Raw genomic sequence first — 18,453 nt, 5'->3', positions numbered from 1 at the left:
GAGTTGTTGGTTTCCTCTGAGCAAGAAGTTCTGAATTCACGTTTATCAGCAGTAATAAACGTTAAGCAGTAATAGTAATAATAATTACAGGTAAGGCAGATGCTTTATTATTAAGATATTAGAGAAATCCTGTGCTAGTAGTTGGTGGCAACTTCTGTAGTGTTATTGCTTATTATAGCTCATTGGCTACTCAAATTTTGTGTCCGTGGATCGACATGTATCATGAAAACGGGAGTGTGAGTAAAGTGGTTTTAAATCAATTTTAAATCTTTATTTGTATTGTTGTTTTATGTGCTCTCCATTGTCTGGATGTGTTGTTGTCTGTACAGTCAATTGCATTTGTGCAAGCAATACTGTACAATGTACAAAAATCCATCTTATTGCAGTGTGCAGGCTTGGCAGACTTAAAAGTGGAACTAAATTATACTAATACCACACATAAATACAAATCTATATATATGCTGTTAAGTTCACCACCTGACTGCCTTTCCATTTGGAGTTGATCAAGATTCACTGTAACCTCCTTATGCCTCCATAAGCCATGGATAGCATGACAGCGGGTGGTGCTAAGAGGGTTATTTGAAGGTAATCTTGGTGCTACAGAGGAGACAGTATGAGACTAGTGTGGTTCATCACTGTTACAAGTGTCACAGCGGAGGATTACACACTCTAGCGCTCAGTGTTAGACTCTGTCATTGGTACGTCTATCAGTGTGCTTATTTAAAATGTATTAATCTGGCCTGCTCTCTATTCAGATAATTTAAATATTATGTTATAGGTACCTTGAGTTGAGTAACTCCAACAGTTGAAGTATAGATTGTTTAAAGAAAGAACTACTGAACTCATGTCGTCACAAAAATGTCAACAGACTTTATTTCTAACAGCAATGTAGAAACCTTAGTAATAAAGAAACACAAATTTAAATTATGGAAATGAACAGATCTCTCAAAAAAAATTCTCAAATTATAAATAGAGTAACAAAAAGAACAGGCTTCATGGAACATATCCTCAATGTGATGTTTTGTTTAGATGATAATAGCTTTGTCAAGTGAATTCTTATATTTGCTGACTGAAGTTTGCAATTTTTCGAGTTCTGAATTTCTAATGAAAAAAACTGTTTCTCCAGGCATTGCATTTCCCACACCGGTTAATGTTTGTAAGCTATACTGAAAGGCACACATTGTATAAACTAAAGCACGTGGTCACAGGCTGAAAGACCAGGGCCATTTGTGAACCACAAAGTAACCTTAAACTCTTGGAAACCCACTGAAGTCCCTCTTTTGATTTCAAACAATAAAGATCCCTTAAAATGCATTTCTTACCCTCACTATGTATCAACAACGTATACATTTGATCAAACTGTCAGTATTTTATTTCTAGTGTCTGTCTAACCAGATGCTCTTTGGAGGTTGATCTGGAAGTGAATCCCTAGTCTGTCTGATTAGGGGGTTACTGGATATCCGAACAGTGTGGAGAGTGTGCAGTTATATGGAGTGTTTTATTATATCCTTCATTGCAAAGGTGTCCTTAACAAACACATTACATTACTTTTATGGCAAACCCTTTCCTGTTTAAAAACTTGTTTTCCTAGAAGTAGTGCGCCATGGCAATCATTCATACTAGATTAACAAAAACACTTTGGTTCAATACCAATTCAGAATGTAATGATTGTAGCAAATCTGTGTGTTTCGACATCATGGGCTTTTTTCCCCTCCACTTCAGCTTATATGCAAAAGGTAAAGTCAGTACAGCCAAGTGGATGGTCTTTGCTTTTCTGCAGTTAAGTCCCTTATGGGACATGACTTAAAAGCTAACACACCAGATTAGTTTCCTTTCCCAGAATACTCCATTTTGCAGGGTAGTTTACCTCATCCTGCTGCATTTCCCCTCTGGTTGTACAGGTGAACTGTGCTTTTAGTGGACCCTTGGTCCACATTTCTGTTAGATATCAAAAAGCTCAGCTTCCTTCTCTTTCCAAAATGCAAAGCTTCGGTCTATGTATCTGATGATCTCCTCATTGCTGAATTCTTTTAGCTCATAGATCACTTTAATTGAGTCTTCATTATGTTCATCCCTGGGTGGATGTTTATCAACATTTGGTTCCTCTATGATTTTAACAGTAACAGGCGGAACTTCTTTCCCTTGAGCTGGTCCTGAGCTTTCTGTTTTGTCCTGTAGCATCTCTGCTTTTGCATCAATGTGCTGTACAGTTTTGTCCTGCTCTGAGCTTTTCTTGTTAGAAACCACTGCCTCATTTGATGACATCTGCTCACAGATTTTTACATCTCCCTGAGTATTTTCCTGCAATAAGTTCTTGACGGTTCCCTGCGCCGCACACTGGCCATTGCCAGATATGGTGTCAGGTGCAGCAGGTGATGATGATGATGGAGAAACATTTGATTGTGACTCTGGTGGGGAAAGTGGAGCAGACTGTGCCTTTGGAGGTGCAGGAGGAGGAGGAGGAGGTGGAGGATGAGGAGGTGGGGGAGGCAGTGTCTCCTGTGTAATGGACATGTCAGGAGACATGGAATGTAGAGAAGCTGTCAACACACCTCCTCCATCATTTGAGTCTCCAAAATACTTGAGTTTTATGTTTTCAAAACCATCTGCCCAGTCTCTCTTCCCTCTCTCAATTTCCTCCATGACCTCCTTGTGAAACTGCCTTATGATCTCCCATTTATGGCTGCCAAGGCGGTCAAACATCTCATAGCACAGGAGGTGCCGAAATTTGCGTTCAGAGCGAGACATGCTCATTTCCAGTAACTGGAAGTAACCAAGCATGAAGAGGTCAAGGGTTAGGCTTTCGTAGCTCACAGGAGAGCCATTGATGTGTGGCAAGAAGTGCTCTGGCCAGTATATCATCTGGGTGCGACTGAGCCTGCGGATCTGGCGTGTGGGCACCTGACTCATGATTGCCCTCCAGTGGCCAATCAGATTCCCCACTACCTGCTTTGACTTCATAAAAAGAAGGAGTTTATCGTCTTCACTCTGCATCTCCTCGCCAATCTGTGCACTAAATTGGTCATAGTCTTCCCAGCCCACGTTTAAAAAATGTCCTCTCCTGGTCGTATGTTTAGTCCGATAAGTATCAGAGACGGTGTACTTCCGCCAGTGTTCAAGGAACAGGAAGACGATTCTTTCTTTCCTCATTTCAATGCATTCCTGCACATAGCTTAGATCTGTCTGTACCTCCAAGCTTCTTGTTAGTTGACCATTATTTAAAACAGGATCTGCAGAAAGAACCTGGTTGAAGTGTTCAATGTTAGTTGGAGCCATTACTTCAGAGGACCCATAAGTCTGAGGAGCATGAGATGCAATTATAACTGGCTCTTCAACAAGCGGTAAGACTGGTTCCGCCACTGAAGGTAAATCTCCATTGGTATGGAACTGAAGGACCTCAGCAGAGGAACAAGGGACATCATCCTCACAAATGGTCTCTGGATGATAATTTGACTCACTTACCACGGGGAGTGACCTCTTGCGCTTGTACACCCTATTTTCATTATCTGCAGACTGCTGATTCTGAATTTCATAATTGGCCTTAAGGTTCTTCACTGAAACCCCACACTGCTTTATCTCCTCCTCCACATCCTCTCTCGTTGAGAAGGACTGAGATCGTCCAATAAAGCCAGTGCCAATGGATCCTGCTGGTTCAGAGTGACCTGTGCTCACATTCCTTGCCTCTTCTGGAGAATGTCCAGGACATATGAGATCCAAGATGTCTATCTCTTTCCCCCCCAGGGTGGCAAGAAGAATGGCCATACTCTTGAGCAGGGTAGAAATCTTGCTGCACCAGGCTGGGAGATCTTCAGCTTGGCCATGTACCTGCTTTGGATTGACTGAGAAGTGCCCTTGATTGAGGGCAGCAGACACTGGTAGGAGCTGGTGAAGCTCCCGCTCCAGTTCTTCAAGCTCCCTCTCGACTTCTGAAACCTTGTGCATGACCTGCAGGTTCTCAATTTGCTTCTCAATACGGTTTAGGTCATCCTCTGTCATCAGTTCCCCAAATGGACCCAAAATGGCATTGTGGACATGGGAGTAGTGCCATTCCTGAGGCTGGTAGTGTCCGTTTGCCACAAACTAAATCAGAGGTCAAAGGAGACCAAGAGACAAGAAAAAAAAGGGAAGGGGGGTCCTTCAGCTTGAAGTTCCTGGCCTGAACACACTCTTCAACTCAAATCCATCTTGACACACTTGATTCACATGGATTTAGTGGTGCAATGGCACTGCCTCATTATAAGCACAGGGCTTTCATCTTTTTAATTTTGAGTCCAAGAGAACAGAGAATGCTTTGTCCTTTTTTTGAGGGGAAAAAAAGCTTTACAACATGTCTACATTTGTATTTTTTAGGGAATTGACACTGCAGATATTTTGCATATATCCAATCCCTCTCCCTTCTCTCTCCCACTGGCAGGTTTTTATAGTCTGGATTAGTTAACCTCACTTCAGTTGCTGAATATTCTGCTCCTATTGCCTTGCATTTATTTCCTTCCAGCAGTTGAGATTTTTATGTCTGCAACCAAAATATGTAACATATCATAATATAGTGCAATGTTACATCACGGTTGGTTATTGGCACCAGTGCAACACACTTCACTCTACGGCCAACAGTGATAAGCAACCACACTGACTGTTTAGAGGTGCAGTAAAGTTGGAACTGTCAACCGAAGGAGGTCAGTGCAACAAAGGTTTTTTTTCTGATTAATGGACTTGGTAGGGAGTTACTTTTTGTTGATGTACCATGAGGTTCTTCTAAAAAAGCAAATTTAAAAAAAGAACTGTTTTAGTATTTTTTGTTGTTTGTTGTAAATATCACTGATGGACCTGTAGTGTGAATGGGCTTGGCATCACACCACTGAATCAGCATGTAACAACTTGGAGCCACACAAATCCTCAAACACCAGCCTTCAACACTGGGAATCCATTAGTCAAGTGTGTTGTGACGGATGTTGTGGCCAAGTATCCAATTCACTGCACCCAAAGTCTCTTGCTATTAATAAACACTGGAAATATGACAAAAGAAACATGCATAGACATGAATAATGAAACAAAGAAATGAATAAAATAAGTGTGACTCAATGGATGACTTAATTGGGTTCAATGTCCTTTCAGGCAATTACTAATGAGTTACTTGTATCACTAAAATACTTTATGTTCAGTTTATTTTCCTAATTTTATTCTCATGACGCCACTGCATCTCAACAAATAAACAAACACTACATGTGACCATCACAGAATTACACTGACGACAAATTTCTACATGCTGGATCAGTATAAGATTGCAATCCTCTAACAGTTAATTATTATTAAATTTAATCAATCACATCACGGCCTTCTTGTATTACATAGGACTAACAAGTGTTCAGATTGCTACAGTATGAATTACTAATAAGTATCATGTCTGAATACACGCAATATTACCACACGCTGCACTTAGATCAAAGGATTTGTAGATGTAACTGGATCTCATTCACCAACCGTTCTTGAGAATGCTGCGGAATCTATGCACATTCAAGAGCACCTTTGAGTGCTGAAACGTGTGTGCACAATGATTGCTTTTTGTGTTATCTTCAGTCCTCTGATTTAATAAACACTACACTAACATTTCCATAATAAATGAGATGTAGCATCCCAATTTACAAACGCAGCTCGTTGGTGAAATAAGTGTGCCGACTAAAATATTTGTGAATGACTTCGGCCATTATATTTATTTTTAAGATGAGTATAAGGCAAGTGAGTGATTAAACTGCAAAATGCTCAAAAGCATATAGAACTCTCACTCTCACACCATCAGATATATTAAATTAACATGTCTCAACTCCCACTGGATAAGTCGCAAGACAGCAAAACTTATGCCATGCATAAATACTAAAAATGCATTCATACAACCTCATTCTTCAAAACCACAGAAATCCACCCTCAAATCCAAGCACCAGCTATCCCCTTTGTGTTGCTTATTATGTCGAACTGAAGCTGAATGCAATCAAGCTTACAGAGCATTTAAATTTACAGGACCACAAATGGGATAGCTAAGACACCGTAAAACTTGTAGATATTTTGTACAGCTTTGCAACATCATGCTTACCTTGCGCTTGTGGTCCTCCTCGTCTTGCATTTTGACCTGAAGCTTTCGTACCATCACCTGCCTCTTCCATTCAGGGATGGCCTTCCCCTGTTCATCGTGAGTGGGCACTAGCGCCTCCACGTCTGCAAGGCTCATCTTTCGCCCCGACTCTGCTCCTGCTGTACCGCCACCGTTCCCATTGATCACAGCGTTGGAGGACAGTTGCTCGTAGCTCGCAGAGGTTGAAATGGTCCTGGCAGATCCTGAGCCAGTGGGGCTGGGACTAGGACTGGGGCTGGGGCTGGGGGTGGTGGGCGGGGAGCTGACAAATGTATTGGATGGCGGCGGGGATGGCTGCTTGGCAGGTGGGCTAGATGTGCGGGTCTCTGGTGGAGATGCAGAGTTTTCCTGCACAAAAAAAAACAAAGGACAGTAGAACATGGGGCGTGACCAAACTGTACCAGTAACAACACTCTTATTTCATTATATCCTTGGAAACGAACAATAAGAAAGCTGTATTAGACATTCTTGAGGAAAGTTAAAGTACCACTGAATGCCAAGATTCAATTATATATTATATATATATATATATATATATATATATATATATATATATATATATATATATCTCGACTCATTCAGTAATAAATAATGACATTGTAATGTGTTTTAAGTAATTGAGGTAGTGGATTGCCAGTTTCTGCTCAGTCTTAGGGGACCAATGACAATACTTTGGAGTGAAATAACTTATAAATTTAGAAGGAGCAATGTAATGTGGTCTTTGTGAGACTATATTAGAATGAGAAACTGGGATAGAAGTAATGTTATATCTAAATACAGCCAAGTACGGTACTACAGTTCCCATGATGGAAGTGATCCATCCATCGAGTTCAAAGAGCAACAGTGTCCCCTCACAAACATTGTGCTCAGTTTCTAAAAGTGACAATTAACAAATTCTGGGGTAAAAATCCTGGCGCATTAGTGAATTCCTTTGCATTGTTTCCGTCAAATTAAATTATAATTCATAAAGGTGCACTGATGTGGTCATAAATGAAGCATTACTGAAGTGTTCGCTGGTCCGCAATGATGTGGAGAGGTGTCCCAGGCATGTTGCTGGATACATTAATCACACCGTTGATGGGTTTGGGATAATTTTGGTTAATTTCTGATATTCATTTAAGTCAGTGAGTCTTTGCATTTTCCTTGTTTTAAAATGGAGAGCCGGGTTGACATCAAACGCTAAAATGAGCAATTTTGTATTTGTCAGTGACAGTTACATAAGCGTCCGTAGAGGTGGAAGGCTTTGCACCTACGTTGTTGCCTGTGGGTCCACTGTTGTTGGAAAATACAGTGGTGTAGCCTTTACTGTGAGGTGTTGGCTTGAGGCTCTTCCCTGCTTTGATCTCTGCCAGCAGCTCCGAGTTGTCACCAGTGGGGGACATCATGTTGAAAGATTTTGTGCCTGCAGACAAAAGGATTGGAGCGGAAAAGTGAAACCGTGTAGAGGGAGAGACAGAAGAGGGGGAGAGAGAAATGGAGAGAGTGAGAGATTGAAGAGAGAGAGAGAAGGGTTGGGTGGCATTTCAGTGTTAAATATTTCATCCGATCAGGCAGGTAGCAATGCTGACCTGGAGCATGTTGCACAGTGAAGGGCGTTCATTACGGTGTACTGAGCCCCCGTCTTTCAAGGATAAGCCTTCTAAGTTTTTATTTTGAATTGGTTTACATTGATTTGCATTGTCATTATAACTCCATGGGTTTCCTTTAGAAATGTCTTTCCCAAACACAATTTGCATTAAGCAAATGGCTTCCCATCTACCAAACTCCATTGTATATGACATTGCAAATAACTCAATGGTAATTCAACACATTAGACAACTATTGCATCAGTAAAAAGTTGCATTGAGCTAGGATTACATGGGGAGGAGCCATTTCAAATTATTTCACTACACTGAACCCAAAGAGAGGAGGCACACAACTTCTTCCAATGTCACCTGACATACACACAGCTAAGCTATTGCTGAACATTAACTTAAAAAAGGAGTAGGTTTCCATGGGCCCTAATCTGCTTATAGTGAACAATGCAACAAATTCAGACGGTGTTCAAATAGGACCTCTATTGCAAACACCATTACAAAGGAACTTTATTTTCCCTTTGTAAGGATTGACGGGATGAGAAGTAGCTTACATGCGAGGTCACATTTCTGTTGATTTGTACGTAAATGTTTTTTCAAGACATAAACATTTAAAATCTATACCATTAACATATGACTGACCAAATTAAAATATATTCAAACAGTTAACTCCAGTGTTAATGGAAAACAAGGCAGCTATCATTTTAGTTGTATCTATGCAACAAACATTTAAGATGTAGTTGGGAAAAGTAGCTCTGATCAAATGTGATAATGTAACTCACTATGATAGCAGATACACATAAATATTTTTTAACATTTACAGTTCACATATTGGCCCCAAACACACCGAAGGCCAACAGCTATACCTCACCTGTTTTAGTGAACCTCCAATGAATTGAATATCCTCAGTTCCTCATTGATCACTCATTTTGTTTTTGGGGAATGGGGGGAAAAATCCTTCCGTTAAGTGTTCCCTGTAGAGGCGACCACAATGGTCTAGCTGGACAAAAAGCCTCGCTAGCCTGCCACCCTCCCTGCTTCTCTCTCTCTCTCTCTCTCTCGCTCTCTCTCTCTCTCTCTCTCTCTCTCTCTCTCTCTCTCTCTCTCTCTCTCTCTCTCTCTCTCTGGGAGAAGAGAGCAGCTTTCTATTAAAGACCCATCATCACAGTTGGGGGAAATCTAAAGGAATCACCAGTAACTGGAAGTGACAGCGAGCCATTGGCAAGCCGGCCAGGAATTAACACGCATGCACACGCACACATGGATGGATGTTAGAGAGACAGACACAAACAGAGAGACACACACACACACACACACACACACACACACACACACACACACACACACACACACACAGTCCCTTCAATCCCTAGCTTGCTGGTCCAGCCTTCCTGACCAGTCCTCACTGCAGCAAACCTGACACACAATTCAATCACACACTCGTTCATGACAAGCATTCAGCCACATTTACTGAATTACAGAGTAAGGAAGAGAGACTGGTGACGCTGATACAATGTGCAGTTGTACAACTTCAAACTGTTGCCTGTAAAAAGTTAGTGAATAAAATGAAATGGCTACTGAACCCTGACACACTTTTACGACAGCATGTAACAGCTCTTTAGGGTCAGTAACAAATTGTATTATTCAATAGATCTTCATTGCCGGGTCCAATGAGTGCTACTAAACTCTTACCTACTTACATAAATGTAAATGCATCACAAAACAATATATCTCGTCTTGGCAATATGTGCAGCCTACCTTCATCCATTTCCCCATTGAACAGCTTCAGAAACACTTGATTATCCACAATCAGGTGTTTGAGGGCTAAAAACTTACACCGGACTGAAGGTGGTGTACTTAAATCTGTTTGAATACACACTTATTTGTACCTTTTTGGAGTCAAAGGTTGAGTGCGTTAGCTAAATTCTGTTTAGGCTCAGAGGTGTGGACTCGGCAGTGTAAAGGAGGGTGGGGCTTTGACAGGTAGGGAACATTTGACAAATCACCTCTCATGATAGACGTCACGGCACAAAAGATTAGCTGCTCTGGCTTAAAAATTCCAGCTGCTGCTGTATCCGTGAATAGCTGCTCCGCCGCAAAGCACTTAAGAAAGAGATGTGTCCTGTAATCTATCAAAGAAAGTGCCCTCTCCATTCGGTTAACTTATAGAAAACAAAAGGGAACTTCTAACAATATACAACGTTGCAGCAGCTTTTTCAATCAGCCACCTGGTTTGTTGCCATCGTCACAATGAGCATCTCGGCTGTAAATTCATCTTGAGCTCTCAGATGTGTTGGTGGCTTTTAATTTTATGACCACCTAACTGCCCGTTTATGACCTGATTAACGTGGAATCATGCCATTAGTTCGCACACACTGCTCTTTAGCTGCAAGTATTTTATTGGTATCCTACCATTAGGCAGCAGGTGGAGGCTAAATAGATGAGACAATTGGATATTTGGGGAACGAAATGTAAAGAGAAAGTACAATGATTGTAAAAATGTGCCTAAATGGAGCAATAAATACTTTACAGCTTAATGGATGTTGCTGTTTATTACTGGTTTATAACAATGCTGTATATCGAGTATTGTCTCAAACCACAGTAGTGTACTTCGCTGTACTGAGATGAGAATTCAATTCAAGTCAAGAGAATAAAAAGCGTAAACATTGCTTGCTATAAATGAATTACCTAAAACATTTGGCGCTTGATTTTCTACTGTGATGGTGATTTTTTTTTTTTATATTTAACAAAAAAAAAACAGGTCAGCTGCTGTTTTGAGAAATCACACAGGTTGTTGATATCTCTGTGACTGGTAAATGCGGTGTTTTTTCAAATTTGCAGAGAACCTCATTGAGTACGCTTGTCGACTATAAATTTACAGTCGGTGCAAAATTGTCTTTGACTGTTTGATAGTGGATATCAGCCTGTCTAGGGAGAGTCCAATCAACAAAGAGGATGATTGGACACGGATTGTTTAGAACTACTTTTTTTTTTTTTTTTTTTAACTCAAATCAAATTCACTGTGTACGATGAGTGAACTGATTTAGTTGACATCCTGGTCTGTACTTACTCTTCATCAGTCTTTGTGCCCCTCCCTCTGCCTGAGAAGCAGACATATCTTGACAGAGCAGCAGTGAGGACAAACCATGGCAGGCAAAAAGAGGGGAAAAACAAACAAACAACAAAACAGAGGAAACAGGTGGAGCAGATGAAAAAAAGGAACATGTAAACAGAAATTTACATTTAAGGGGTTAAGGGAGAGAAAAATGAAATCAACAGGAAGAACAGTGTTGGCTTGCCAATCAATAAAATCAAATAGAACAGCATTGGTATAATGTTCATTATTATGAAAAAGAGAGATACAAATTATGTTTCTGATTTATTTTATCTCTTGTTACTACTGTTTGACATCGAGACTGTTTTTTAAAAAGTAATTATTATTTTGGGATGCTTTTCTCATCTTCTTTGAAGTTCAAACAGACTATGCTAATGATGAATCTTTGATATATGTTTCTTGTGCTTCATTTACTTACGTGTGCTATTTGTTACTTTGTTGTGATTTATCACTCAGTGAGATTTCTCTGCTAGAAATGGTGTTGATCTTGAATGTTAACAGGTATAAAGTTAAATAATTTTTCAATTTTCAAAACTTGTTGGGACATGTGAATTTTGGAGAAATTGCAATGGTCACAATGCCACAGTTTACATGCATGCTTCTAGTCCTCGTTGTGAAGGTACACTGACTGCTGCATCCAGGACATTGCAATTGTACAATAATGTGTATAAGCATTCATTTTACCAGAGAAAAGTGTCGTGGGGGAGTAGGAAATTAAGAGAAATTAAAAGATGAAAGGATAGAAAAAGAGGGGGGGTAAAGCACTCACTTCCTGATGAGGAAGACAGGCGTCGCTGGTTGTTGGAGGCGCTACTGGCAGAGTAATTCTGGGTGGTTGGCATCTCTGGGGGCAATGGAGGAGGCGGTGGGGGTGCTGGTGTTGGGTTGCATGGGGGAAGAGGAGGAGGCGGCGGTGGAGGAGGTGGAGGCGTGGCCGATTCTTCTGTGGTGCCGTTCTCTGAGCTGTGAGCGGGGCTGTCTGTAGGCTCCTCCAATAACACGGAGCCCTGACCAGAGAGAAGGGCGAGGCACACAGCTGAATTAGTCCTGTATTTACCCATTCACTTATAGCAACCAAATTGTTGTATTGTTTTGGTAGCCAAAATTGGGTCATTGAAAACAGGGATGTGACAGGTGACCCAGGAGGTGGTGATATTATACTTAAATTTAAACACCACTTGAGAATGAATTTCCCAAAGCTTTTTTTTCCCCCTCTGGAAAATAATTGTGACTTTTTCATTTCATTCCTCTATCATATTCCTAAAACCTGTGAAATAATGTTAGCAAAAATAAAAAAACAAACATTAAACTACAATACAATCTGCTAAATCATTATACGTTTTCTTTGACTCGAAAAAAAATAAATACATTTTATTTATTTGAAAAAAAATCTATCAAATATGAAACTGGGATGGTTTATTTATTTTCCCTGCTTGCATAGGCATGCCAGTTGAAACCCGTGCTGGGCTGAATGACGATTAAATTCTTTCATAGACTGTCGAGGGTGACAGATGTACACTGCCCTATTAGATGTGCCCTCCCTCTGCTTCCTGCCATCTTTAATCAGCTCATAAGGACATGGCACCCTGTTGCTCATAACGGAGCTAATATGACATAATCTCTAGGGGAAAGTTTGAGGGGAAACAGTGGGGCGAAGCCATCTGTCACTGCAAGTGATAGTGCTTTAACCTCCACGCCCCCCAGCATGCACGTGTCTGACACGCTCTGAAAGCGTGCCATAACTCTGCTGGAAGCGAGTTAATGGGCCGTGACATTTAACTTGACCCCGCCCCTCCTTAGTTCTTTAGACGCGTGCTCGCCATTGTTGTCGCCTTTATTTTTCAATCCCCCCTGCCCCCCCCAGAGAGTTGGGGGAAGGGCTGTGTCCAGATGGGTCTTGGCAGCACGTGCCGTTGCTCCAGTTGATTAGCTGATCCATCTGTTAGGGTGCCTCTGAGACCAGGAGGGGCCCCACTGAGACCTTAATTGGCTCAATGTGGATTGTAGTCCGTATCAACCGGAATGCCCCCGCTACTGATACCCATGAGATTATAAGAACACCTCTCCAGGGACATTGATGAGAGTCTAACAGACTCTATTCATTCAGCTGCCTGTGTGAGTATGTGGCACCAAACAGGTGCTTTATGACCATGATTTTGTTTCACTTCACAGTGGATTAGTCAGTAGAAGCCCTATCAAAATGTTTACTTAGAATTTTATACAATTTCCAAATAAAATGAAATAATGGGGACATTTTATACATTCTAAATATTTTTCCCTCATGATGAATGAACATTTTATATTTTCACACATTTGTAGATAATGTGATCAGTAACACAAATCTCGAGGATATCACAATCTGTCACTAAAACAAGCTCATAAATACAACAGATTTTTGGATAAAGAAAAAAGTTAAAAGATTCAGCAGGATTGGGACCTGGTCATGGATCTGGGATTGTTCGGAGTTTGTTCAATTGTAGGTTCTTGGAGAGTTTGCACAACAGGGTGGAGACTCAAGAGTCAATGGAAATGAGGGAGAAGTTTGCATCCGGTGGCAAACAAAAGCTCAGGAGGACACAGGACTATGTAACATGCCGAGTTGCATAATGCACAGGCAAATAGTGCCGTCATTGTGGTAACCTAATGCCAACACACCATCACTCAGCTAAATCTCACCCTGAATAGGACCTTTTTATAAGGAGTGCACACACAACCCTAAACAGCATGTTTGGGCAACATACAAAAGTCCTACACCAGTATCTGTTAGTAACAGCCAATATATGATTGCTGTACATGCTAAATTACATGGCAATACATTATTATATTATTATATGTTATGATATAAATAACGAGCTTAAAATGTTATCATAAAAGAGTAACTTTTATCAAATAACCTCCCTAATGAACAAATCTGCATAACATCCAAAGGACAGTGAAACACAGACTTTCTGCTGTATTTTAAAGTATTGCAAGGCAAATGTATCAAGAGAAAAGGGTTTAAAAAAAGGTACACAAATATTAGACAGGATGTCAGTGGTAACCCTGAATATAATGTTTCAATATACTTGTTTTAGTGAACTGGATGATGTCAAAACATTGAACATATTGATGTTATAAACAGCAAAGATCTGGCTCACCTCCTCATTGGGCGGCATGCTTTTTCTCCTTCGGGGCTCTGCTGTGTCGCTGCCCAGAGACTTGTAGTAGTCTCCAGTACTGGGCTGCTTGCTGAAGCTCCTTGACCTCCTGTTTGAATCCACGCGCCGCAGTTTGTCGTGGTTTTCTCCAGGAGTCAGCTGCTTACGAGAAAAAAACAGTCAGAAAATATTGTAACTTTAAACAGTGTTGGTTAAACTTGCTCATTCACTCAATGTTTTTATTATCCTGTTAAAACTTAAACTTCAGCCCACTTATACAGGAAATAGATATTATGATAAAAAGTAATTGTACCTTGCCTTTTTTTGGTTTTATAAGCACATTGTGATATTAAATTATTTAAATTTAAGGAGAAATGATTAGTCGAATGAATCAAAATGTCGACTGTTGTTGATGTTCATCAAGCATTCCCGGATCTATCTTCTGTGATGGATTATCTGCATTTCTTTCTCTTACATGATTGTAAACTGAAGCTTGTTTTTTTGTACTGTTGGACACAACATCACCTTCAATAAATTATAAAGAAAATAATTGGCATACTACTTATTTGCAGCCCAAAGCAAAGGTATACTAAATGGATTGTCATTCAAGGAATTTAAAGGTAAAAGTAGTGGAGAACATTTTGTATAGTAATAAACAATTATATTGTATTCATTTCTAAAAAAGGAGTCATATAAATCCAATATGGTGAATTATGATTCTAAAACGATCGTTGCTAACCGTAGTATTTTGTTAACAAAATAACAGAATCGTTGATGTTTTAGAAATACTGAGAGTTGAATGGCTAAACCCTACTTTTGTCATATGTGGGCCAACATACTGTAAGACATACTTAGTAGCTTTTGTTGCCAGATTAGCTCTCTCGTGTGACCAAAGCAGACTTATATGGGTAACATAACAAGGCTTTGGTTCAGTTCTCGTAAAACAGCATTGTTTCATGTAAAGACTGCGGGGCCACAGAACATCAGAGTTCACATTTGTATTAATGGCCCTTCCATCCACAGAGCAGGGTGAGAGGTCACTGGCATGGTCCTTTCAGTTGAGCACTCTCACTTTCCACCTGACATCTATCTCAGGCAACTGGCAACTGTCGATGTGTATGCTGCTATTAAACTATTATAACCAGACATTAGCAGGAGATAAGCTCAACTTGCATTTTGACATTTTCCCTAAAGCAAAAAGCCTTGAATTTGCATTTATTGTGAACAAAAGTTGTCTCAAAAAATGTAATTTAATCTTGTGCTTGGTATTACATTTTTCACAAAAATGGTGTGTAAATGTGACTAAGGAATTAAACTTGAAAGCTGTCAACCACCAGCATACCAGCGGAAATAATTGACAGCTGACCCCTGACCTCTTCCCCTTTTGTGGTGTCATGTTCTGACTTCTTATAAGCCTGTTGACTCATGTCTGCTGTCACAGAAATGGTCCCTGAGCACACATCAGGTGGGATGGTAATGTGAGCAGGGGAGCACTACAGATGGTTTGATTGTCATCCTCCAGGGAGGTGGGCCAGCAAAAGCAAACGTACAAAGCTTTTTAGCTGCCCCCCCCCCCCCCCCCCCCCGCCATCCCTCACATAGACGTACACCACCTTTCTCCCCGTAACAATGACTTTATGCTGACAGACATATCCATATATTTGTTTTTACACACTAATGCATTTGCATACAAAGCTTGTTTAGCCTGGCGGCGGTTTGAAGTGGTTCAGCACGTCTACATGCGGTTTTGCAAAACCCCCAGACAACATGAAGGCTGTTTGTGCCATTTAAACAAATTAATAAAAACTTAATTTCACACAAAGGAAAGTACATGACAACATGCAACACATTAATTGTTCAAACATATAGTCGTTCACATGGATCCAGAAACTGGAAATACGCAAAACTATTTGTTCTATCTTTTCTGTATCTGCAGCCTTAACATCTCCATGACATCACTTTTGCCCGTGGTAAAGACAAAGCTGTAGTACTCCACCTTACCTTAGAGTTAAGAATCCTCTCCTGCAGCTCTCGTCCAGTCTGGACAGAGCCTCATCTACAAAGCCCAGAGAGTAGCTGTCACCAAATCCAGAGTGTCACCTCCTCTCCGCTCAGCGCCACGCCTGTCACTCTACCTGCCCTCTCACTTTACCCACAGGCCTCATCAATTACCTATCGGGCCAGCCACAGTGGTGGCAATGATGTCACCACCAGCCCGCAGACCAAACACTCCCCTACCCTGCCCCGTTGCCTCTTATGCAAAGAAAAAAGACCCAGTTGCTGCCCTTACCATGGCCGACTGAACTCAAATCTCTCAGTCTTTAGGATAAATAGAATACTATGGCGCTCAGTGCCCTGAATTGGCAGCAGAATATATACTACTAGCGGGTGAGAGCTCAAAGTTTTCTGGAGGGACTACAGCATGTAAGGAATAAGAGAGGCATGAGAGGCAAAGTAGTCATTTGTTTGGTTGCTTCACACGAAACATTTGACTTCACTCAAGGCAAATACAGACAAATGAGGTGGGGAAGTGCCAGCAGAGAAAGCCGATAGTTTCCTTCACTTACATCTGTATTCAGAGTTTTCTAAAATACGTTTTTTAACACGCCAGGCTGTAACACGTCTAAATGTTATAGGATCAGTCCATCTGATCGGCTGTGTTCCTGGAATAGGTTACTGCTCCCTGTTACTATGGCGCCCAAGGTAGATTGGATTGTTTTTCCCAATGTATGTGGTAGACACTGATCTTAATTGTGTGTGTGTTTGTGTGCGCGCATGCATGTGTGCATGTGATCTGAGCACTAGCTTTTGTTAAATTGTTAATGAGGGCGAGCCCCGCTGGTCGCCAGGTTGCAGAGAGGAGAGTTGGTGGCAGTAATTATAAACGCTCACCCATATGACCAGACAAACACAACTCACTCAGGACACTATTGCTACATCTGGACTTTATAATACCCAACAACAACTGACTATACAGATAATAGCAGATCTATACACACGGCCTGACTGAACAATCTGTTTTTTTCCCCCAGCAAATGAGCTGGTTCTGCCGCTCCCTGACTTTAAACTGCACTTCTGCTTTTAGGTGAAGTGATACACCACTGACAACCTTTTAATGAGTCTAATTTAGAGATATTACTCCAAATTATTATGCAGGATAAAAACTTAATTAAAAAAATATATATTTTGCTTCCGTTAATAATAAATGCAAAAACAATGATTTAAATGAGCAAAAATCTTATGTTTGTGGCGTTCAAACCTAGAAAGAGTCGCGTCTTGCTATCTTCATACTGGAAGGCCTGGCAACAACCAGGAGATAAATTCATCATGAGGTGAAAGTGATCACTCGGTTTGATTATCTTTGTCGTACATTTCGGTGTTCTCTGAACAACCCAGTTACAATTCAATTAGAACAACCTAACAACCAGTTTTAATGTACCTCAAGGCAGCACTGAAACATCAGAAGCAGCACTGTTGATGCCAATTTTAATTGCTGCTCCTTTTAAACACACTTTTGAGTCATCTGCTGCCAGATCAATTAATGGAATTAAGATCAAACCCATCACAGCCACTGTGTGTCAGGAGCTTCCACGGTAATGAGCGTCTTTGTTAGCCTTGTTAGCCATGTTAACACAATAACGTCATTGTAGGCACCCGGACAAGGCACATTGTTACGCAAGAGCAATTGCCCAACTGGAGCAAACTGATTAGACACAAGGGAACATTGCAGCTAATGGCCAATTCATCCCGAACACCCCAGTCCTTCTGCTTGTTTAGGATTGCTCCATATCGCTTGTCATGTCACAGGCTTTGCAAAACATTTTCCAAATATTTCTATATTTTTCCCAAAAATATCTATGCATGTTTGAGGGAAAATTACCTAACCTAGTGTATATGATATCCTGCCATTGATCATCCCATGGAGGACACACTAGAAATTATGACACTGTCCGTTTGCCTGATGAGGAAATATATGCACACAGCTCTGAGGCTCAACTTACAAACAGCTTAAACGTTTGAACTCAAGCAGGAGCTCACCACTGCTGTTTTTACCTCCGTCTTGCTGGGTTTGCTCTCCACAGGTCGTAAGTTGCTTTTCACCTTCAGGAACTCGGCTGGCGTCGTCTCCTGAGGGGGCTGTGGTGCTGGGTAGGCCGGGGGTGGAGGGGGCGCCGGGGGAGACTGTGGGGGAGGCGGGGGTGGATAGGTCGGTGGAGCTGGGAGCTTGGAGGCAGCATCAGAAGGTATGTCATTCTTCTTGGTCATGTCGGAGCCAATGTCTGGGTTTAGCATGTCCATATATGCCTGCATGTCTGAAATGGCTGAATCTGATGCCCCTGTGACAAAGACACGGCAAAACAAAGCATTAAGTAAACCTTTCCAACATGTACTCATTTGCTTTACATCATTCAAACATGAATTAGAAACATGGTTTCCTTAAATGATGGTCCACCTGTCCGTCCAAAACAAACTATCTGCACACAGTCCACTAGGGTGCAGCAC

General features: G+C 41.1%; 2 protein-coding genes across 6 annotated transcripts in view; both read right to left on the bottom strand.

The window, feature by feature from the left end:
- espn (espin) overlaps positions 1–18,453 on the bottom strand; it is a 37,792-nt gene that overhangs the window by 5,463 nt on the left and 13,876 nt on the right. For 2 of the 5 annotated variants that reach the window (XM_084016457.1, XM_084016461.1), the window contains exons 7-12: positions 18,004–18,287; positions 13,951–14,109; positions 11,583–11,820; positions 10,769–10,816; positions 7,378–7,526; positions 6,086–6,472 (exon numbers count right to left, since the gene is read on the bottom strand). In XM_084016457.1, the coding sequence (XP_083872583.1) occupies positions 6,086–6,472; positions 7,378–7,526; positions 10,769–10,816; positions 11,583–11,820; positions 13,951–14,109; positions 18,004–18,287 (1,265 nt within the window). Of the gene's footprint in view, positions 1–6,085; positions 6,473–7,377; positions 7,527–10,768; positions 10,817–11,582; positions 11,821–13,950; positions 14,113–18,003; positions 18,288–18,453 lie in introns of all 5 variants that reach the window. The other 3 variants (XM_084016459.1, XM_084016460.1, XM_084016458.1) reach the window with 2 other exon arrangements.
- On the bottom strand, positions 470–4,383 carry LOC311017846 (espin-like protein). Its single transcript, XM_084016463.1, has one exon. It carries the CDS (start codon positions 3,994–3,996, stop codon positions 1,942–1,944), a length of 2,055 nt encoding a protein of 684 aa, XP_083872589.1. The 5' UTR covers positions 3,997–4,383; the 3' UTR covers positions 470–1,941.

The sequence above is a fragment of the Eutrigla gurnardus genome (assembly GCF_963514095.1).
Source record: "Eutrigla gurnardus genome assembly, chromosome: 8".
Lineage (NCBI taxonomy): Eukaryota > Metazoa > Chordata > Actinopteri > Perciformes > Triglidae > Eutrigla > Eutrigla gurnardus.
Note: the sequence above shows the minus strand (reverse complement) of the source record. Positions and strands in the feature narration are given on the sequence as shown.

What these genes read in the sequence shown, in the direction of transcription:
- LOC311017846 (XM_084016463.1), bottom strand. Translation starts at nt 3,996, where the DNA reads ATGACAGAGGATGACCTAAACCGTATTGAGAAGCAAATTGAGAACCTG.